Genomic DNA, 21,932 nt, shown 5'->3' with positions numbered 1-21,932 from the left:
AGCTTGGTTTTGGGCACTTCCTGGGGGTGTATCAACAGCAGAAATGGCCCTGGGCCCTTCCAGCCTGGGAAAACCCACGGCACAAGCCACCTACTATTAGCCTGGGCCTGGCACTGCCCTTGCCTTGGTTGGGATGTGCCCAGAGAAGAATGAGGAAAGGAACTGAGATCTGGTTTACAGGATCACTCCTCAGCACCTTGTCCCCAGGGGGACTGAGAAGTTGTCTCTGGTTCCCCAAAGCCACCATTTATTATTTTATTTCAGCATTCGCTGAGCACCCAATATTCCCTGCACTGTGTTTAGTGATAAACACAAACAGAGGGTCAGACTGACATGGCCCTCCCCAAGCATCCTTCAGCCTCATTGAAGACACAAAGTAACATAGGTGAAACAGGAAACAGGACAAAATGGTATATAACTCCAACCATAACTTGCAGAGTATTAGCTAAAACAGTGGTGGGAGTCCAGAGCAATGTGGAAAGATCATTGTGGACTAATCCTGAGATGAGCCTTAAAGGATGACCGGGATTGAGGCGGCAGTGATGGGGGCGGGGAGAGGCATTTCACAGGAAGAAATTGTAGGTAAAGACCCAGGTAGGAAGTTGAGCTGGCAGAGGGATGAGCACAGGTGGGAAGCAGCTTTACTGGAGGGAAGCTCTCAGGAAACAATAAGAGCTCTATCGTACAGCTAGAGTGGGACCAGATTAAGAGTCCTGGAGACTCATAAACAGAGCCCCAAACTTTCAGGCAGATTAGTATCTATTTTTTTTTTTTTTTTGAGACGGAGTCTCGCTCTGTCACCATGCTGGAGTGCAGTGGCACGATCTCGGCTCACTGCAACCTCCGCCTCACAGGTTCAAGCAATTCTCCTGCCTCAGCCTCCCGAGTTGCTGGGACTACAGGCACACGCCACCATGCCCAGGTAATTTTTGTATTCTTAGTAGAGACGGGGTTTCACCATGTTGGCCAGGATGGTCTCTATCTCTTGACTTCGTGATCTGCCTGCCTTGGCCTCCCAAAGTGCTGGGATTACAGGTGTGAGCCACTGCGCCCGGCCAGCTTAGTATCTTTATAGCTCAAACCACCCCCACCACCTGAGACCTATAGTACTAGCCCCATGCCACCTCCCTTGCCTCATCCAGAAGTTTGAAGGTGTGAATGCCAGATGTAGGCAGCACATAGGGGACAACTGGACTACCTAGAGGAAATAGTCTGGCCGGGCGCGGTGGTTCATGCCTATAATCCTAGCACTTTGGGAGGCTGAGGTGGGCAGATCTCTTGAGGTCAGAAGTTCGAGACCAACCTGGACAACATGGTGAAACCCCATCTCTACTAAAAACACAAAAATCAGCCCAGCGTAGTAGTGCACACCTGTAGTCCTAGCTACTTGGGAAGCTGAGGCATAAGAATTACTTGTACCCAGGTGGCAGAGATTGCAATGAGCAGAGATTGTACCACTGTACTCCAGCCTGGGTGAAAAAGTGAGACTCTGTCTCAAAAAAAAAAAAAAAAAAAAAATCTGAGTGAGAAACTATTGGAAGTTCTCCATTGCCAGAGTCACCAAGGTCTAACTTTTTTCCTTTGATCTGGGGCATGAGAGAAGCATGAGATTTGATCGATCAAGAGGGCATGGAGGGAGCAGGATGTACAAAAGCATTGAGCCGGAAAATAATAAAACATTAGGGAAGAGAGAGGAGACCTAAGTTAGCAGGGACAAAAATATATGGGAGGGGGTGTACCTGTCTATCTCCATCTCTCTCTCTCATCTATTGAGAGAAAGCTGCTTGAGGACAGGGGCCCTGTGTTAGAAACTTCTAAATCCCTCAGAGCTTGGCCCAACATTAGACACAAAGATGGTGTTTAAGAAAAACATAATGAGCAGATGAGAGGAATAAATTAATGAACAAACAGGCCTGGGTGGGTGGCACTGGCTGGAGGTGTCTGAGGGTGAAGCTGTGAGTGAGACAGCATGAAGGCGGAAGTCGCGATGGGGACGGCAGGAGGAAGACAGAGGTGAGCCGAGGCCAGGGGGACCGAGAAGCCAGAAACTTCCAAAGAAAAAGAGGGGGAAGGAAAGGGGCCTGCTCCACACAGGTGATGTGCTTTTCAGTCCAACATGTTATTAATTTTGAAATGTTTTTCCCAACTAACCAAACACATAATTCTGGCTTCCAGACTCCCAGACTCTCAGCTGGGTGCCTCAGTCCTCATTTTCCCGTAGTGCCATCCACAGTCATTCAGCGGCCCATTCCGCACCTTATCCCCCTGGCTGCGTGCTGTTGACACTTCTATGTTTCTTTATTTCAGGGCCTTGAGGCCAAGCCAGCCTCCATTTGAGGAACATCCCTCACTTGGGATCCCCCGGAAGCTGTGTCTTTTCTGTATCTTCCTTTTCCTCTCACACACCCTTGGCTTCCTCTGTGGGGACCCACCAGGGCTCCCACGACAAGTGACTAAGGAGAGGATTCCCTTCCTGGGGTCTGAACTCAGCCTCTTGCTCTTGAGTTGCTCCCACAGGCTTCCTGAGGCCTGCAGCCATGTCTCCACCCCTCACTCTTTTTACACTTGTTGGGGAAAAGAGGGTGTGTAATTGAACAGGAAGAAAAATCAGCTGGGTGCAGTGGCTCACACCTGTAATCCCAACACTTTGGGAGGCTGAGATAGGAGGATCACTTTAGCCCAGGAGTTCTAGACTAGCCTGGGCAACAAAGTGAGATCTTGTCTCTATAAAAAAATCAAAAAATTAGCCAGGTGCAGTGGCACATGCCTGTAGTCCCAGCTATGTAGGAGGCTGAGGCAGGAGAATCGCTTGAGCCCAGGAAGTCGAGGCTGCACTGCAGTGAGCCAAGATCACATCGTTGCACTCCAGCCTGGGCAACAGAGACCCCGTCTCAAAAAAAAAAGAAAGAAAAATCACAGGCAGTATTTAAATCTGAACTTGGAATCTCCAGGCCAATGCCTCTTTTGTCTTATGGACTGTCTAGCTTGCTGTCCAAAAGCCCTGTGGAATTCCATGCCTCTCCCTCTCTATACTTTTCTCCAAAACCTCACTGGTTCCTGGTGTTGTCTTCCAGGGGGTTCCATAACAACAACATCAAGGCCATCCCAGAAAAGGCCTTCATGGGGAACCCTCTGCTACAGACGATGTGAGTACTACTTTCTCTGGTCTCTTTTTTTTTTTTTTTTTTTTTTTTTTTAAATTTATGAAGTATTTATTGATCGTTCTTGGGTGTTTCTCGGAGAGGGGGATATGGGAGGGTCATAGGATAATAGTGGAGAGAAGGTCAGGAGATAAACATGAACAAAGGTCTCTGGTTTTCCTAGGCAGAGGTCCCTGCGGCCTTCTGCAGTGTTTGTGCCCCTGGGTACTTCAGATTAGGGAGTGGTGATGACTCTTAAAGGGCATGCTGCCTTCAAGCATCTGTTTAACAAAGCACATCTTGCACCGCCCTTAATCCATTTAACCCTAAGTTGACACAGCATATGTTTCAGAGAGCATGGGGCTGGGGGAAAGGCCATAGATCAACAGCACCCCAAGGCAGAAGAATTTCTCCTAGTCAGAACAAAATGGAGTCTCCTATGCCCACCCCATTCTACACAGACACAGCAACAATCTGATCTCTCCTTCCTTTCCCCACACTTCCTCCCCTTCTCTTCAACAAAACCGCCATCGTCCTCATGGCCCGCTCCCGATGGTCGCTGTCTCTTTGGAGCTGTTGGGTACACCTCCCAGACAGGGCGGCCGGGCAGAGGCGCTCCTCGCTTCCCAGACGGGGCCGCCCGGGCAGAGGCGCTCCTCTCCTCCCAGACGGGGCGGCCGGGCAGAGGCGCTCCTCACTTCCCCGATGGGGCCGCCCGGGCAGAGGCGCTCCTCGTTTCCCAGAAGGGGCCGCCCGGGCAGAGGCGCTCCTCGCTTCCCAGACGGGGCTGCCCGGGCAGAGGTGCTCCTCACTTCCCAGACAGGGCCGCCCGGGCAGAGGCGCTCCTCACTTCCTCCCAGACCGGGTGGCAGCCGGGCAGAGGTGCTCCTCACCTCCCAGACGGGGCGGCCGGGCAGAGGCGCTCCTCACCTCCCAGAGGGGGCGGCCGGGCAGAGGCGCTCCTCACCTCCCAGAGGGGGCGGCCGGGCAGAGGCGCTCCTCACTTCCCAGACGGTGTGGCGGCTGGGCAGAGGCGCTCCTCCCTTCCCAGATGGGGCAGCCAGGCAGAGGCGCTCCCCACTTCCTCCCAGACGGGGTGGCGGCCAGGCAGAGGCGCTCCTCACTTCCCAGAGGGGGCGGCCGGGCAGAGGTGCTCCTCATCTCCCAGACGGGGCAGCCGGGCAGAGGTGCTCCACACTTCCTCCCAGACGGGGTGACGGCCGGGCAGAGGCACTCCTCACCTCCCAGACGGGGCGGCCGGGCAGAGGCGCTCCTCACCTCCCAGACGGAGTGGTCAGGCAGAGGCGCTCCTCACTTCCCATATGGGGTGGCGGCCGGGCAGAGGCGCTCCTCACTTCCCAGATGGGGCAGCCGGGCAGAGGCGCTCCTCACTTCCTCCCAGATGGGGTGGCGGCCAGGCAGAGGCACTCCTCACCTCCCAGACGGGGCGGCCGGGCAGAGGCGCTCCTCATCTCCCAGACGGGGCAGCCGGGCAGAGGTGCTCCTCACTTCCTCCCAGATGGGGTGGCGGCCAGGCAGAGGCGCTCCTCACCTCCCTGACGGGGCGGCCGGGCAGAGGCACTCCTCACCTTCCAGAGTGGGCGGCCGGGCAGAGGCGCTCCTCACTTCCCAGAGTGGGCGGCCGGGCAGAGGCGCTCCTCACTTCCCAGAGTGGGCGGCCGGGCAGAGGCGCTCCTCACTTCCCATAGGGGGTGGCAGCCGGGCAGAGGCGCTCCTCACTTCCCAGATGGGGCAGCTGGGCAGAGGTGCTCCTCACTTCCTCCCAGACCGGGTGGCGGCCAGGCAGAGGTGCTCCTCACCTCCCAGGCGGGGCGGCCGGGCAGAGGCACTCCTCACCTCCCAGACGGGGCGGCTGGGCAGAGGCGCTCCTCACCTCCCAGAAGGGGTGGCTGGGCAGAGGCGCTCCTCACTTCCCACATGGGGTGGTAGCCGGGCAGAGGCGCTCCTCACTTCCCAGACGGGGTGGCGGCCAGGCAGAGGCGCTCCTTACTTCCCAGATGGGGCAACCGGGCAGAGGCGCTCCTCACTTCCTCCCAGACGGGGTGGCGGCCAGGCAGAGGCGCTCCTCACCTCCCAGACGGGGCGGCCGGGCAGAGGTGCTCCTCATCTCCCAGACGGGGCAGCCGGGCAGAGGCGCTCCTCACTTCCTCCCAGACGGGGTGGCAGCCGGGCAGAGGTGCTCCTCACATCCCAGACGATGGGCGGCCGGGCAGAGGCGCTCCTCACTTCCCAGATAGGGCGGCCGGGCAGACGGGCTCCTCACATCCCAGACGATGGGCGGCCAGGCAGAGACGCTCCTCACTTCCTAGACGGGGTGGCGGCGGGGCAGAGGCTGTAATCTTAGCACTTTAAGAGGCCAAGGCAGGAGGCTGGTAGGTGGAGGTTGCAGCGAGCCGAGATCACACCACTTCACTCCAGCCTGAGCACCATTGAGCGTTGAGTTAGCGAGACTCCGTCTGCAATCCCAGCACCTCGGGAGGCCGAGGCAGGCAGATCACTAGAGGCCAGGAGCTGGAGACCAGCCCGGTCAACACGGCGAAACCCCGTCTCCACCAAAAATACAAAAAGCATTCAGGCGTGGCGGCGCGCGCCTGCAATCCCAGGCACTCGGCAGGCCGAGGCAGGAGAATCACAGGAGCCCGAGGCAGGGAGGTTGCAGCGAGCCGAGATCATGGCAGTACAGTCCAGCTTGGGCAACAGAGGGAGACCGAAAAAAGTGGGAGAGGGAGACCGGGGAGAGGGAGAGGGAGGGGGAGGGGGAGGGGGAGGGGGAGGGGGCGGGGGAGGGGGAGGGGGAGGGGGAGGGAGAGGGAGAGGGAGAGGGCTCTCTGGTCTCTTAATGCCAAACAGTGTTTCGGGGAGGAGGACAGAGGATGGGAAGGCAGGAGGGACTTCCCTAGGAAGCACCAGGGAGGCAGAAGTATGGGAGGGGTTGCCTTTCCCTGCATGTTCTTTCCTGGGTCTACATTGATAGGAGAAGAAAGCAGAGATTGGCCTTAGTCCCAGCAGAAAGGCCTGAAAAACCCAATTAGGTGTTTGGACCTTCTTCTTCCAGACACTTTTATGATAACCCAATCCAGTTTGTGGGAAGATCGGCATTCCAGTACCTGCCTAAACTCCACACACTGTAAGTTGGCTCCTGAAGGCTGCTGCAGCCTGAACTTCCCCCTTTCCTCACTCCTTGCTTTCTCCTGCCTATCACCTGCGGATCTCTCCCTTGCAAGGCACAAGTCCACTGCAAAGCATGATCTTCAAGGCTGCAGGCCTCTGCTTTGCTCAGACCCGTTCCCACCTCTTTCTAAATTTAATAGCCTCCCTCCATCTCCCTGAACTGTGGCTTCTTCCCAGGTCTCAAAGGGACAAAGAAGGTCCATCTCCATAGTCAAGGACTTTCATCTGGTCTCTTGGGTTTTGTCCCGTTCACGGTAGCTTTTCCAGAAATAATTGGGAGTTTTGAATATGGTGTGTTCTCAAGGCTGGTTCTCCTGTGGCCTTGGAGCCCAGATCCCTGGGCACTTTGCTGTGCCATCGTTATCACCCTTGGCCTGAAGGTGCTCTGTATTTCCCCTCTCTCATTCTCTAATTTCCAGCCCAAGTCCCACTTCTTCAAAAAGCTTCCATGGGGCCAGGCACAGAGGCTCACGCCTGTAATCCCAGCATTTTGGGAGGCTGAGGCGGGTGGATCGCTCGAGGTCAGGAGTTTGAGAACAGCCTGGCCAACATGGTGAAACCCCATATCTACTAAAAATACAAAAAAAAGTAGCTGGGTGTGGTGGTGGGCACCTGTAATCCCAGCTACTCAGGAGACTGAGGCAGGGGACTCGCTTGAACCCAGGAGGCGGAGGTTGCAGTGAGCCAAGATCGCGCCATTGTACTCCAGCCTGGGCAACAAGAATGAAACTCCGTCTCAAAATAAAAATACGAAAATTAGCCGGACATGGTGGTGCATGCCTGTAGTCCCAGCTAACCTACTTGGGAGACTGAGGCAGGAGAATCGCTTGAACCTGGGAGGCTGAGGTTGCAGTGAGCCAAGACTCAGTCTCAGAAAAAAAAAAAAGCTTCCATGGATCGCTGTCAGCCTACTGTGGCGTCACAGTAACATAGCCAACATCTCCAAAGCACATACTTAACTTTCATGTTCGTTACGGCATTTCGTCTTCATCGTAACCCTGTGAGGTAGGTGTTATTGGTCCGTTTTACAGGTGGAACGTGAGGTACTCAGGCCCTGCTTGGGCATGAACCCAGAACCCTTTAATTTCAGATTCTGGGCTCATTTCTGGACCCCACGCTGCCTCCTCGGGGCTTTTCACAACACTCAATTTTCTGCGCTGCTGTTGCATGCAGGCCCCATGTGGGTCCGTGTCCTCAATAAGATAGGAGATGGTGGGAAGGAGGAAAACCACCAGTCTAAAGCAGTTTAAGAGAACTGATAGTTCTCTTTTTTCTTTTTTTTTTTTTAGACAGGGTCTCACTCTGTTGCCCAGGCTGGAGTGCAATGGCGCAATCTCAGCTCACTGCAACCTCCGCCTCCTGGGTTCAAGCGATTCTCCTGCCTCAGCCTCCCGAGTAGCTGGGATTACAGGCGCCCACCACCACGCCCGGCTACTTTTTGTATTTTTAGTAGAGATGGGGTTTCACCATGTTGGCCAGGCTGGTCTCGAATTCCTGACCTCAGGTGATCCGCCCGCCTCGGCCTCCCAAAGTGCTGGAATTACAGGCGTGAGCCACCACACCCAGCTGAGAACTGATAGTTCTAATAAAGTTCCAGCAGATGACAATTTAGGGGTGACCCTATCTTAGGTTCTAATAAGCAAAACCCAGCAGCCAAGAGCTTCTCCAGAAGCACCTAAGCTGTTGTCTATTAACCAGAGGCCATTCCCATGTTGCTTGCATGTGGGGTTTTTGCAAACTGAAGCGTGAATGCTGAGGTTACCCAGCTTTGTCTGGGCGAGGGTGTGCTGAGCAAACTTAAGCAAATGGCTGGTTGGAACCTGCTAAGCATGGCTCAGCCTCCACGAGGGCCTGCGTGGCTGACTTGAGGAAGATTGCGGGGAAGCATGACATTGCTCCCAAAGGAGGAGTCCCAGAGGGGAGACAAAATGAAGAATTGAGAGTCTTGATGTTGAGATGCTCTGACCCCACCCCTCAGAGCTCATTGTCTCTGTTTCCAGATCTCTGAACGGTGCCATGGACATCCAGGAGTTTCCAGATCTCAAAGGCACCACCAGCCTGGAGATCCTGTGAGTGGCTTCTCTCTCCCTACCTTATCTATTGCCCCAGCTTCATTCCCAAGGGCTCTTCCACTCCCTGCCCCTGGAAGGCTGTCTGGGTTCCTTGCTTCCCTTTTATCCAGCCTGTCTCTACTACTGGCTCCATCCCCTTCCTCCTGATGTGGCACTGCCCACAGGCAAGGTCAGGAGGTGGCAGATGGGATGGCAGTGAGGAGGCTGGTCTTTCTCTCTTTACCATGCTTGGAGTTTTCAGGTATTAATTTAGAGCTCCTAACCCCAAGCCACAGGTACACTGAAGGTTGAAGTGATGGAGAGGAGGGTTGTGAAAATCCATCTTTGCCTTTCTGAAGCTTGATTCCAACAAAGAGGTTCTTGTATTTTCTATTATTATCTCCTGTGGCATAGAGAGCAGGAGTGTCAACACATAGTAGGCCCTCAATACGTTTAAATGAATGAAATGAAACAATCGAGCAAACACCCAGAATGAGTGTCAGGAAGTCGGCTGCCCTGCCCCACACCACAAAGTTCATTCATGGCACCACTGGGACTGGGGCTCTCCTCTGTGCCTCCGTTGTCTCCCCGCTAGATTCACTGGCATGTGGAAAATTTTCCATGAGGGAAGTAGTCATTCCCCAAAGATGACCTTGGCCTTGGGTCCTTCCTGGGACACCCTGCCCGAAGCCAAGCCTGCTCTCCAACCTGCCCCTACAGCCCTCTCCAGCCCAGCGCCTGGTTCTTCCCTTTGTTCTCATCTCTTCTCCCTCCTCCGAGGTACAGGGACCAAACTCTGTGCCTGTGTCCCATCATCCCATTACGGTGTTTTTCTGTCTACACTTGCCCATGGACATCCCCTCCTCTAAGGTCCCTACAGCAGAGAAGATTTGTCTCCCTGTCCTACAGGCCCAGTGCTGCTTGAGACCATTATGAGACATGGGGTGGGGATGGGATGGGGATGACTGGAGCAGAGCCCTGGGCTGTGGCCCTCTCTCTCCACTCCCCTCCCCCAGCTCCTCTAGGCCCAAGGGAGCTTGGTACTCAGATGCCAGTGTCTGCTCGTTTCTGTCCCCACAGCCCCACCCCCTGCCCTGTCTCTCCCTCCATTTCTCTCTTTTGTTAGTCCGTCATCCCATGACAGTATCAGGTCCAGAGCTGGAGCCGGGTGGCTGGGAATGGCAGGGCCCTGGGCCTGGTGCCAGCTCTGTCTCTGTTCTCCCTGCAGGACCCTGACCCGCGCAGGCATCCGGCTGCTCCCATCGGGGATGTGCCAACAGCTGCCCAGGCTCCGAGTCCTGTGAGTGCTCACAAGCATTCTACAGTCTTGGCATTGTGCCCCTACCCCCATGTCCCACAAAAGGCCTCTCCTGCTTCTGTCCCACTTGGTCACTTCCCTTCCTGGAGAATGGGGCAGCATAGGCTCCTGCTGAGAGCCTACCCCAGAAGGACTGGGTTTGAGGCGCAGCTCTGCCGCTTACTAGCTATATTGATTTGGACTCACTCTTTAATGTCTCTGAGCTTTGATATCCTCGTCTATAACATAGGAGTCAATTTGTAAGGTTTGAAAAAAATATGTAAAGCACCTAGTGCATAATACCAATAAATGACATAATTACTCTAATTTACACAAGAAAATTAGTCCCCTCTTGGGATCTTGGGACTGTGGAGGTACTTAAGTGGCCTCTGAAGTCAAGGGGAGTTTTCCTCTCTCCTTGGACTCTAACTTGAATCTGAGGCTCCTCATCAGGGACCATAGCCCCGCAGTTCAAGATGGGTGGAACAACACGCAGTGTGTGAAAAGAGCCCTAGACAGGGGTCCGGAGACACAGGCTCCAGACTCAGCCTTGCCACTGACTGGTGGTGTGTCCTTTAGCAGGTCCTGTCCCCTCTGTGGGCCTCAGGTTTCTCACCTGCTGAGTGAAAGGGTTGGGCCAGATGATCCCTAAGGGCCACCAGCTCTGATCTTTCCTGCCAGCTCCATAAATGGTGACTGCAGGTGCTTGGGTTGGCATTGCTCAGTGAGGTCCAATGTGTTCTCTGCTGGCTGGCTCAGTGCCCCTCTCCCCGACTCTTTGCCTCTTTCGTCTTTACCACGCCCCTCTCACTTCCTGGGTAGCCCCATCTAGGCCCAGTGAGGAGTGGGACTTAGTAGGAGGAAATGCAGAGAAAGCGAATTGAGGAGACTGGTGCCCTGGTATGAGATGCCTCAACAGCCATGTTGTCATGGCTTCGGCTGCTTGACAGGAAAGCACAGCCCTGGCCAGAGCCCCTGGTACCCCAGCAGCCCTCACATAGCCACCACTTCACCCCAGCCCTGGCCTTTCTCTTTTCCCCAGGGAACTGTCTCACAATCAAATTGAGGAGCTACCCAGCCTGCACAGGTGTCAGAAATTGGAGGAAATGTGAGTCTGGAGTAGGGAAGAGGCAAAAGCATGCCAGCCAGACCCTGAGCAAGTCCTGCAGGGAGGCGTGATGGGGGGCGTCAGTAAGGGCCAGTGCATACTTTGACATTTCTTCCTTCTCTTTTCTGAGTTTGTTTAACCCAGAGTTTAGGGCTGAGAGCTTGGCAGAGGCCTGCACAATGGCCCTAGGACTCACAGCAGAAGACAGACCCAGGAGCTGGTGCCCAAAAGGAGTCTCAAGGCGGCTCCTTATGAATCAATAGCAACACAGAAATGCAGTAGTGATTAGAACCAGTGGAGGGACAGGGTCACATCAGGGCCCAGTGGGACGGACTGGAGAAGGCTTTAAGGAGTTGGAAGCACCCTGCATTTTGGAGCATGCTCTCTCCTTTTCCATACCTCTGTAAACACGCACATGCATATGTGTGTATGTGTTTGCATATTACACACAGACATACACAATCATATGTGGAAGAACAAGCCTGGGATTCAAAGGTCACGAAGAAAATATCACTTGAAAAATTCTCTAAGCTCTATTAACCCAGATCCTGTTTTCTCAAGCAAGCATGGCCTCTTGAGCTTCCCCGTGTCTGTCCCCTACTTCTAGGCAGGACCATGCCTTTTGGGGCTGGGGCAGGGTACAGATATGAGGGTCTCCTGTTTGTCTAGGTGCCAAGGGAAGGAGGGTCTTCTGCATGGCTGAGGCCCAGGGTCCATCTCCCATTCAACCAGTCTACTGAGCTCTGCTTCCCAGCTCTGGCCAGTCACTTGGCTTGGGCGGTGCTCTGCTTCTGGGCTAGGGTCTGGAGGACCCATGGTGATGGGAGGTGTGGGGGCCAGTTTGGCTGGGCTGGGAGCCAGGCCCAGTGGGAACACTGGAAGCTGACTCCCTTTTGGGCCACAGGGATGGTTTTGTGGCTTTGTCTCCTGACCCACTTACCCAAAGCAACCGGATCCCCTTGTGCTCCCTTTAATTCTGGTGACTTCCTCGGGCTGGGCCCTTTCTTCCTGTGCCAGGAGAAGTGGGGGGCTCTACTTTCTTCCTCCCAGTGCTCGGGGGGCATGGAGCGGAGCCAGGGTCTGAGCCTGCTGGCTCATCCAGCCTCTCTTGCTGCCCTAGTGGCCTCCAACACAACCACATCTGGGAAATTGGAGCTGACACCTTCAGCCAGCTGAGCTCCCTGCAAGCCCTGTGAGTACCCACATCCAGGGGTGGGCCATGGAGGAGCCACCATGTCCCTCTGCCAGGCATGCTCATTGTCATAGCACATGTGTACAATTTAAGCAAATGTGACATGCACATCGCCTCCCAGCTCCGTAGCCCCCACCCCCAGCACACACACACACTTCTCTAGCTGGTACCCAGGAGGTCTTGAGGCTCTGGAGCCAAGCTGTCATGTCCCTGTTCCTGGGGCCACAGCCAGCTCAGGAGCTGGGCAGCAGCAGGTACCTTCCCCAAAAGGCTAAGGTTACTGTTACTGGGGGCAGGTCAGATGGGGGTATGTGAGGGGGAACCCATGATGGGAACAGTGAGTCCTCCACATGTTACTGTTCCCTCCTGTCACACCCTCTCTGCCTGCAGGGATCTTAGCTGGAACGCCATCCGGTCCATCCACCCCGAGGCCTTCTCCACCCTGCGCTCCCTGGTCAAGCTGTAAGTGCCTGCTGCATTCTCCTCCAGGATGCTGGGGGCCAGTCGGGACTATGGGCTGGCCAATGGGGGCAGAAGGGCCACCCCAGAGCAGGAACATGCATATCCCAGGGAGATGGGCCTCAGCCTAATCAATCATTCTGACAATCCGTTTGACAGAGCGTGGGTCCGGATAAACAGAGAGCCTGCGTCTTGCAAGCTCTGGAACATCATCTGCTAATGTTCTGCAGTGTTTTGGCAGCCTCAGCCCTCCTCATCCCCCCTGCCTCGGTCCCATCCCCATCCTCTCTATCCACCAATAAAGAGGATATATTGGGCCTGGAATCCCTTCACACACAGGAGGGTGGAAGTAGATGTGGGAGCCAGGGTCTCAGAGAGCTCAGGGGTTTCTTGCTTGAGCATTGCTGTAGAGGACTGCCATTCTGTGAGGCAGCAGGGGACCTCAGGTCCTTTAAATTACATAGGATGTAAACAGAGAGTGAGCAGTGTTGGCTCCATGGTCATTATGTCAGGGCTTCGGAAGGGGCCTCTGCTGCAGCTGCCATGTACTGTGGGGCAGGTTATTCACTGTGCAAGCGCTCCTGCCCAAGAGAGAGCTGACATCCTGCCACCTCCTTGCCAAGCTGTGAGTCCTAACAGCACATCTACCTAGACTGGGCCCTTTTCTGGTTAACACAAAGACTTCTTTTGGGCTAGCTCCAGCCCTGGCCTCAGAGACCATCTAGCCCCACCCGCTTCACTTCACAGGTGAGGCCTCCAAGGCCCAGGAGGAGAAGTTTACTCAAAGCCAAGGGCCAGGACTCCCAGCAGGCACACAAGTTCCTCCTCAGGCTGGGGCCGTGGCTTTGCAAAACTCTCATCTCCGTCTTCCCTCTCCTGTTTGCTCTAGTCCTGCCAGATAGGTAGGGTGGATATTTTTATCCCTTTGAAAGATGAGGACACTGTAGCTCAGGCAGATTTGTGGCTCCCCTTGGTTACACAGCGAGTTGGTGACAGTGCCAGGTTTCCTGCCTTCCAGTCCAGGGCTGTTTCCACGACGCACAGTCTGTGGTCTTGGTGTTTGGTTTGGAACCCTGGGCTTCCTCTAATGCACCTCCAGTAGAAGAACATGCATGTCCTCACCTCTGGCTACAAAGCAGGCCCTACAAGATGGAATGGATGACCCAATCCCTGCTTGTAGCCAGATGACCAGCTCTGTCCAGTCCCAGACTCAGGCCTCTTATATCATCAGAAAAGTGGGAGGAAAGGCAGGGGGATGGGGATAAACAATAACAGGAAGGTGTTCCCCAAGGGGGTGGGCAGGGCTTCCTGGATGACACTTGGAACTGGGCACGGGAACTGTGGTTGAGGGAGCTCTGTTACCTACAAATTGGGACAGCTTGGCATTAAGTTAGAACAGTCCCTGGTACATAGTTGGCGCCGTTATGTATTGAATGAATGAGCGAATAAAAGAATGAACAACCTGCAGATGGTGCCTCTAGCAACTCTTGGCTGCCCTCCTCCCTCAGCATTCAATGCTCTCTTCTAAGCTTCTCTCCTGTCCTTTGCTCCTCTCCTCTTGCTTCCATCCCAGGCACACTGGCCACATCCTCAGCACAGCCCTGACCCCTCAGCAATCCCACTGACTGCCAATAACCCTGACCATCCACTGTCCTAGGGACCTGACAGACAACCAGCTGACCACACTACCCCTGGCTGGACTTGGGGGCTTGATGCATCTGAAGCTCAAAGGGAACCTTGCTCTCTCCCAGGCCTTCTCCAAGGACAGTTTCCCAAAACTGAGGTGAGGGACTGGCTTTCCCCAACACCTGGGTAGGCCAGCTGGAGACCCTGGAGGGACAGAGAGAAAGCCAGATGGCCCCACCCTGAGAAGAGCCTAGAGGCTTAGGGTTTGACCAAGATTTAGTGGAAGGGCTCACCTGACCACCTACAGACCAACAGGGGCCTGGTTCATGCCTCCCCTTCCTCCTTATCTCCTTGGTGGCATTTTCGCCTGTCCCAAGCTCCAACGCTAGTGAGCACTGGGACCTGAGAGTGATAGAAGTAAGATGATGTGAAGGCCCCCTAGCCCTCCTTGCACCTCATCTGGTTCCACATGTCCAGATTATCTGTCCTCACTTGGGCAGCATCTGAGCCCCTGGAATCAGGGCAGAGCGCAGGACACTGATGGGTGGAAAACAAGCTGCACAGCCAGGCCGTGGTGCTAATGACATCCAGGCCTCTTCCATGCAGCAGCAGTGGTGCAGCCTGTGTGGCCTAAGCCTTGTCTGCTGCACACTAATGAGATGCCCTTAGGGCCTCTGCACTCACCCTTAGAGGGCACCAAATCCAGCTCCAATATGCCCAGAGATGGGGGAGGGATAGGGTGCAGGTCTCACTGAGGGCCAGAGTGAAGAATCACCAGAAGAATCCATGTGGCCTTAAATATAAGAGGAGGTGCTGCCTGGGAGGAGAAGCAGAGCACTGGCAGTGCTGTGTGAGCTTGGGGAAGCCTCTCCCAGCTCTGAGCCAGCAGAGAGGACTCCTTAAACAATGGGCAGAACGTTTCTTTCCCCATCGCACTTGCCAAGATGAACAAAGAAAGACAGAAATGCCTCCAGAGCCCTTCAGATCAGGAGTCAGGCTGCAAGGCCCTTACAAAGAATGCCTAGGAGACTGCCAGCACAGTCAACAGGGAACTTGGGAGTTGAAGGACAGGCACTGAGTGCCCAGCCCCTGGGTTGGAGATTTCTTAAATCAGACTTAGATCTTAGACCCCAAAGATGCTGAGGCAGCCCATCTGCCCACCTTTCCCCCACCAGGATCCTGGAGGTGCCTTATGCCTACCAGTGCTGTCCCTATGGGATGTGTGCCAGCTTCTTCAAGGCCTCTGGGCAGTGGGAGGCCGAAGACCTTCACCTTGATGATGAGGAGTCTTCAAAAAGGCCCCTGGGCCTCCTTGCCAGACAAGCAGAGAACCACTGTGAGTGACCGGGGGCCCTGGGCTGGGGAGGGTAGTGGGCTGTGGAGAGGAAGTTAGAGGGGATGCTTGGGGGACCTGAGAGGGAATCTGACAGCAGCTGCAGAGGGAAGCCCCACAGAGGTGGGAGGAGCTGCCTGTGACCTGGGAGGAAACTCTACCTCTGTTTGCACTTTGTCTCTCCAAGACTACACCCAGAGGTGCTTGGGACAAAGTAATGATGGTAACAATGGCTGTGGCAATGTCTCATCTGCCTAGCCCTTTGCAGTTCACAAAGTGCCTCTCACGCGCCATCTCACTTAACCCTCCCCTTGTGGTCCACATGTTTCTTCTCCTTCAACCTCAGGGTATTCTCAGAGAAGACAGACCCCTTATTTTATCAATCTGAACCAATAGGATTTAATTAAATCAATTGAATTAAACCTACTTCCAGAAAAAAAGAATCCCCTCATAATATGTCCTAGAACCAAAAGGAACAGTATAGGGTTATTGCTGTCCAAGTCCATCCTGCACCTCCAGTCTGCCCCATGAGTCTGAAAGTGAGACTTCTGTGGCCGCCAGGTGCAAGAGACTTTCACTGAGAAGGGCCATTCCAGTGCAGGCTGTCTTGGGCCATCTGTATTTCTGGAAGAGTTAGGGTAATTTTACCCACGCAGCCAAGGGGGTTCTGAGGGATCATTTACTAAGTGGTATCTTAGATACTAAGGGCAGAGAAAAGGGCTTCCCTCTCCCCCTGCCCGTATTACAGAACACAAGCAGAATTAGGAGGGAGAGAGTACGGGTCCTCTGCTTTGGGGTATTCTTTTTCCATCTCTAACTCTCCACAATATTTCAATGGAGAAAATAAACAAACAAAAAATCAAATATAAACATTTAAGAAAAACATCTCATTACAGCGTAGACAGAACTGAGGTCCAATCCCAACTACAACATTCACCAGTTGGATTGCATTGGACCAGTCATGTAACCATACTGAGCCTCACTTTCCTTATCTTTAAATGAGAAAGATAATTGGCTGGGCGCGGTGGCTCATGCCTGTAATTCCAGCACTTTGGGAGGCCAAGGTGGGTGGATCACTTTAGGTCAGGAGTTCAAGACCAGCCTGGCCAACATGGTGAAACCCCATCTCTACCAAAAATACAAAAACTAGCCAGGCATGGTGGCATGCGCCTGTAGTCCCAGCTACTCAGGAGGCTGAGACAGGAGAATGGCTTAAGCCCAGGAGGCGGAGGTTATAGTGAGCTGAGATTGCACCACTGCAAACTCCAGCCTGGGTGACAGAGTGAGACTCTGTCTCAAAAAACTAAATAAATAAATAAGTAAAGAAGAAAGATAATGGATAGCTCATAGGCTGTTGGGGAAGACTAAAAGATTCCATAAATGATGAAGTATGCTCACCGCTACTACTGAGGACTGGTGCCTTCTGGTGTACATGTATAGGGAGAGTGCAACTGTGGAGTCCGGTGCACAGTGTATGGAGGGCAAATGGTGGGCAGGCAACCTGGGGGTCTCTGAGAGCCTTCTTCCCAATGTATTAACACACCTCCCTAGGGAGGGTATGAGGACCCGATGAGGAGCAGCCCAGCAGCCTGGCTGGCTCTGGGCCAGCAGACGGCTGTCCCCGGGGGACATTCCCGGATGTCTGCTGTACACTCCCTCAGGGGGCTGGAAGGAGGAATGGAAACTTTCCTTCCTCAAGGTGAAACTTTCCACCGGGCTTAGGTCTTGGAGAACCACAGGGCGTCAAGATCGTGGGCTGCCTGCCGCCTGTAATGGGAGCTAGGGCAGGGCCCCCCACTTCCTGTGGGAGCTAATGAGCCTCGAGAAGGAAAGCCAGGAGCTGCTGCTCCAGCCAGATTCGATTTCCTCCTCGTTTGAAGAGTGGTTACTTAACACCTTGGCTGTGATTTTCCCAGCCTCAGACAGAGTCCCCGGGTTTCACCCCTTGTGTTTCATTCATGCATTTTGATTTCAAAGAATTGCTGAACTCCTTTCTGGAGAGCAGGGGCGGGCAGGGAGTGAAAGGTAGAGAGGAGGAAATGTCAGGACTCTGTGGGCACGACTCAGCCTCCGACCTGCCCTGATGGTGTCTGGGCCAGGAGCAGCTTCACAGTCTTCCTGCCTCCTGGGAAAACTCCCAACTGATGGTGTTTACCCTTTAAGTGGGGAGGAAGGATCCACACAGGAAACAGACTTTGTGAACCAAAGATGGAACAAGTGCAACAAACAGAGTCACCTATCCATTGCCCTGTATGATGGAGGAACAGCCCACAGGATGCTGTCTCTTAAACCTGAAGATTGTACAGTTACCTTTTGAAGACAAGCCATTCTTTCCCCAACTTGGGTCCTCAGACACATTTCCCAGTCTGACTTGAGAAACTTGTCTTATTCTTTAAAAAGCCTTTCAGTGATGGATTATGACTGCAAAAAATGTTTTGTCTTTATAGATTACAAAATGTTCTAGATTCTCATTTCAAAATTCTTATAGAATTTGTGGACCTCCAGCATGTCTGCAACCCCCTAGAGTTCACAGGCCCTAGTTTGAGAAACACTGCAATAGTGAATAAGAAAAAAAAAAGTGTAGGGCCGGGCGCGGTGTCTCACGCCTGTAATCCCAGCACTTTGGGAGGCCGAGGCAGGCAGATCACAAGGTCAGGAGATCCAGACCATCCTGGCTAACACCATGAAACCCCATCTCTACAAAAAATACAAAAAATTAGCCAGGTGTGGTGGTGGGCTCCTGTAGTCCCAGCTGCTCGGGAGGCTGAGGCAGGAGAATGGCGTGAACCCGGGAGGCGGAGCTTGCAGTGAGCTGAGATCACACCACTGCACTCCAGCCTGGGCAACAGAGCGAGACTCCATCTCAAAAAAAAAAGAAGTGTAAAGCCTGGACTTAGAATTGAAAAGAACATTAAAGATGATCTAGTCCAGCCTCTGACTCAGTGTAGAAGTGCTTTCTCTCCTATTGGGGACTTTCTGTTTAGTATCATCAGTGACAAATTATGTTCAGCTCATGCATCTGTAAATCTCCTGAACCCTCCCCACCCCCTGACCCCCCAAAGTAATCAGTCCCTTGCCTGGGAAAGCATAATGGTTAAACATCTGGGCTCTGTAGTCAGACAAATCTGCATCTGAATTCTAGTCTATTGCTGTGAGGCTGCAGGCAAGCCACTTAACTTCAATGAGCCTCAGTCTCCTTATCTGTCACCTGCCTCACATGACTGTTGTGAAGGTTAATGGGACCATGAAGATGAGGACTGACTGGGCACAGTACCTGGTGCCAAATAAGAACTCAAGAAATGTTAACCTTTATTGTTCAGTGAATCTATTAGCTGAGTTTTTTTTGTAATTGATACATAATAAATGTATGTATGGGGGGCACGTGTGATTATTTAATACATTCATATAATGTATATAAAGATCAGATCAGAGTAATCGGGATATCCTTCGCCTTAAATATTTGTCTTTTCTTTATGCTAGAAACATTCAAATTATTCCCTTCTAGCTAGTAAATAAATCTGTTAGTTGATGCCATTCATTGTAGCATGACAATTTGTTTCCTTATTAGTCTCCACAAGCTCTTTGAGAGCAGGGCCATCTCTTACTCATCCCTGAAATTCTTCTGCATTTTCCTAGTACCAGAATTGCACTCAGCAGATGTGGACCTACTCTGCACCTGTTGAAGGTGGGGTGTTCCTTTGCTGGACAGCTCTAATTGTGGGAACTTACTCTTGTTAGGAAGTAGTAGAGTGTCTCCATTCGAATCATAATTTCTGTCCTTCTACAGTCCATCCATTGATCCTGGTTCTACCCTCTGGGGCAAAACAGCATGTAGAAGTCAAATTCCTTTACCCCTTAACAGTCCTTCAGCACTTTGAGGACGGCCATCATATCCCCACTTACTCTTACCTCCTCCAGGTTAAACACCGCCCAGTTGCTTTGACTGTTTCTCTCACAAATGGCTTCTGCTCTCTCACCCCCTAGTTCATTCGTTCACGTCTGAACACACTTCAGCTCACTGATGTTTCTCTTAATGTGTAGTTTTCACAACTGGACACAAAATTACAGTGACAGCCCAGCCAGAGTAGAGAAATGTGTGATCACTAGCATACATTATTAAAACAGCTTCCACTCCAACTCGAAGCAGCACTTGTGGATAAGGCTGACTGGAGAGGACACAGAGCCCTGACTAATAGAAAGAGAAGGTCTAGGTGAAATGTTTGCTGTGCACTCTTCAGTGCAGATAATCCACATGTGGATAATAGGAAGCTGACCAAATCTTTACCCCCAAGGGTAGAAATGGATGTGCCGGGTTGCTAGAATGACCAGTGCTGAGCAGAGTTCGTAAGGGACAACTTAAAGGAGGGGGCATTTGGAGAAAGGTAGGGCTTGACTGACACCAAGACCCAGGACCCTGCATCACTTTCTTGTCTCTCCTTTCAGATGACCTGGACCTGGATGAGCTCCAGCTGGAGATGGAAGACTCAAAGCCACACCCCAGTGTCCAGTGTAGCCCTACTCCAGGTGAGGTGGTGTCTGGGGAGTGGGGACAAGGGGGAATGGAGAAAGGGCACCCAACCACCTAATTGAGGTATTAGTTCAGCCGGGCATGTCTGCAGCCACATTCTTTGCCTGACTCCCAGCCTGCTGCGGGAGGGCCCTCCTTTCATAATTCCTGGGGAAGGAACTGGAGTTCTTTCCCTTGGGTGGCTGCTTGAGGGGAGTAGCATGAATGGAGGTGAAGTCAAGCAATCAGCAAGTTAGCATTTATGCATCCAGGATAAAACTACTGTCACACAGGAGAGAAGCAGGAAAGAATGCCTTGACCCCATTGCTCAGGGTGGCACGTGGGACTGCTTTTGAGTAATCCCTCAGTCTAAGACCCATACCACAGAATCCTAGAGCCAGGTGGGACTCCAAAAGGTCACCTTCTCCATCCCTCCCTGCTCCATCCCAGGAAGATTACAGTCTGTGTTAAAACTCTGCACAGTGGAAAAACTCCATAGTATCCCTGGGCAACTCCTTACAGCACCATCTAAACCCTTATAGTTGGGGAAGCCTCCTTTAGCATCTAACCTAAATCCATCCTGCTATAAAGAAAGCAAAAAAGAACATTATCTTTCTCGTGCAATTCAACTTGAGATGTTTAGAGTGAGGAAGTCCCTTCCCTTGCATATAAAATGCTAACAGGCCACAGAAGGTGGCAAGCAGCATGCTACTTAGGCAAGGATGGGATTCTTCAGAATGAACAGAAAGTGATGAACAGTTTGCTTCTTCTATTTCATTCCACCTCCATTTTCCAGTTTTCCAGCTTTCTGTGGCCCAGGACCCTTGCCTTCTCCCTTTACTCTCTCTAAAGCCTATAGAGTGATTGCCTGGCCTTGCCCAGCCCAAGTTTTCGGTGCTTAGTGACAACAGCACGCCCTCTAGTGCCAGCTCGGGGCCAGAGCACTAACCCAACCTGGAGGAAGCAGGTGCTGCTTCTGACTTGGAAAAACACACATGCTGCATTCACAATGCCATGGAAATTTCACCTCTGAAAACCAGTAATCAGCAGGGATGAGGTAAAAGAGGAAGTTCCAAAAGACAAAGTCCAACTTGAGCTTGCTTCTAAAATAACTCACACCAAATGGTCAAATAATTATGGTACATTTTATGGTACATAAAATATGTTTTGAGTAATATAAAAATATTTTTCTGGGAAAAAATTTGGGAAAGTCTGCTTGATAAAAATGTAACTTAAAGAGAACTAGAAACGCATACACAGTTGTCTTAGTCCGCTTCGTGTTGCTATAACAGAATACCTAAGGCTAGGTAATTTATAAAGGAAAGAGATTTGTTTGACTCACAATTCTGGTGGCTGGGAGGTTCAAGATTGGGCAGCTGCATGTGATGAGGGCCTCAGGCTGCTTCAACTTGTGATGGAAAGCAGAAGGGGAGTGGGTATGTGCAAATAGATCACAGGGTGAAAGAGAAGCCAGACTCCCTTTAACAACCCACTCTTAGGGAACTAATCCATTCCCTGGATTGATTGAGAACTCACTCACCCCCACAGAAGGACATTAATCTGTTCCTGAGGGATCTGTCCCCATGACCCAGACACCTGCCAGTAGGCCCCACCTCCAACATTGCCACATTGGGGGATTCCATTTCAGCATGAGTTTTGGTGCAGACAAACCATATCCAAATGATAGCAACAGTAAAATCTTAATTTAGCTTAAAAACCTATATATATGTATGTATTTTTTAAAGACTGGATGGAAGCATACCAAAATAATGGGTTATCTCTGAGAGGTGAAGTCTCATGTCATTTTAATTTTTTCATGTTATGTTTTCAAACTTTCTACAATTGTCACCTATTATATTTGGTAATAAGAAAAAAAGGTTTAAAAATAGCTCCCACAAAAGCCTCTCAAATTCCCAAGCTACCTAGAAACACACTGAAGAACAAGAGTAGAAAGCCAAAGAAAATGAAGAAATAATATTTCCAAAGTTAGAAGGTGATTTAGGAACAGACTTTGGAGAGAGGGATGG

At 52.3% G+C, this 21,932-nt stretch overlaps 1 protein-coding gene across 3 annotated transcripts in view; it reads left to right on the top strand.

Annotated features, from left to right (window-relative positions):
• Positions 1-21,932, top strand: part of LGR6 (leucine rich repeat containing G protein-coupled receptor 6) — a 129,018-nt gene that overhangs the window by 104,222 nt on the left and 2,864 nt on the right. For all 3 annotated transcript variants that reach the window (XM_054462093.2, XM_054462121.2, XM_054462130.2), the window contains 10 exons: positions 3,075-3,146; positions 6,217-6,288; positions 8,333-8,401; positions 9,612-9,683; positions 10,723-10,788; positions 11,909-11,980; positions 12,371-12,442; positions 14,097-14,222; positions 15,241-15,401; positions 19,842-19,922. In XM_054462093.2, coding sequence (XP_054318068.1) covers positions 3,075-3,146; positions 6,217-6,288; positions 8,333-8,401; positions 9,612-9,683; positions 10,723-10,788; positions 11,909-11,980; positions 12,371-12,442; positions 14,097-14,222; positions 15,241-15,401; positions 19,842-19,922 — 863 coding nt within the window. The remainder of the gene's footprint in view (positions 1-3,074; positions 3,147-6,216; positions 6,289-8,332; positions 8,402-9,611; positions 9,684-10,722; positions 10,789-11,908; positions 11,981-12,370; positions 12,443-14,096; positions 14,223-15,240; positions 15,402-19,841; positions 19,923-21,932) is intronic.

This window comes from Pongo pygmaeus, chromosome 1 (assembly GCF_028885625.2).
Source record: "Pongo pygmaeus isolate AG05252 chromosome 1, NHGRI_mPonPyg2-v2.0_pri, whole genome shotgun sequence".
Lineage (NCBI taxonomy): Eukaryota > Metazoa > Chordata > Mammalia > Primates > Hominidae > Pongo > Pongo pygmaeus.
The sequence above is the reverse complement of the archived record's forward strand: the minus strand, read 5'-3'. Positions and strand labels throughout refer to the sequence as shown.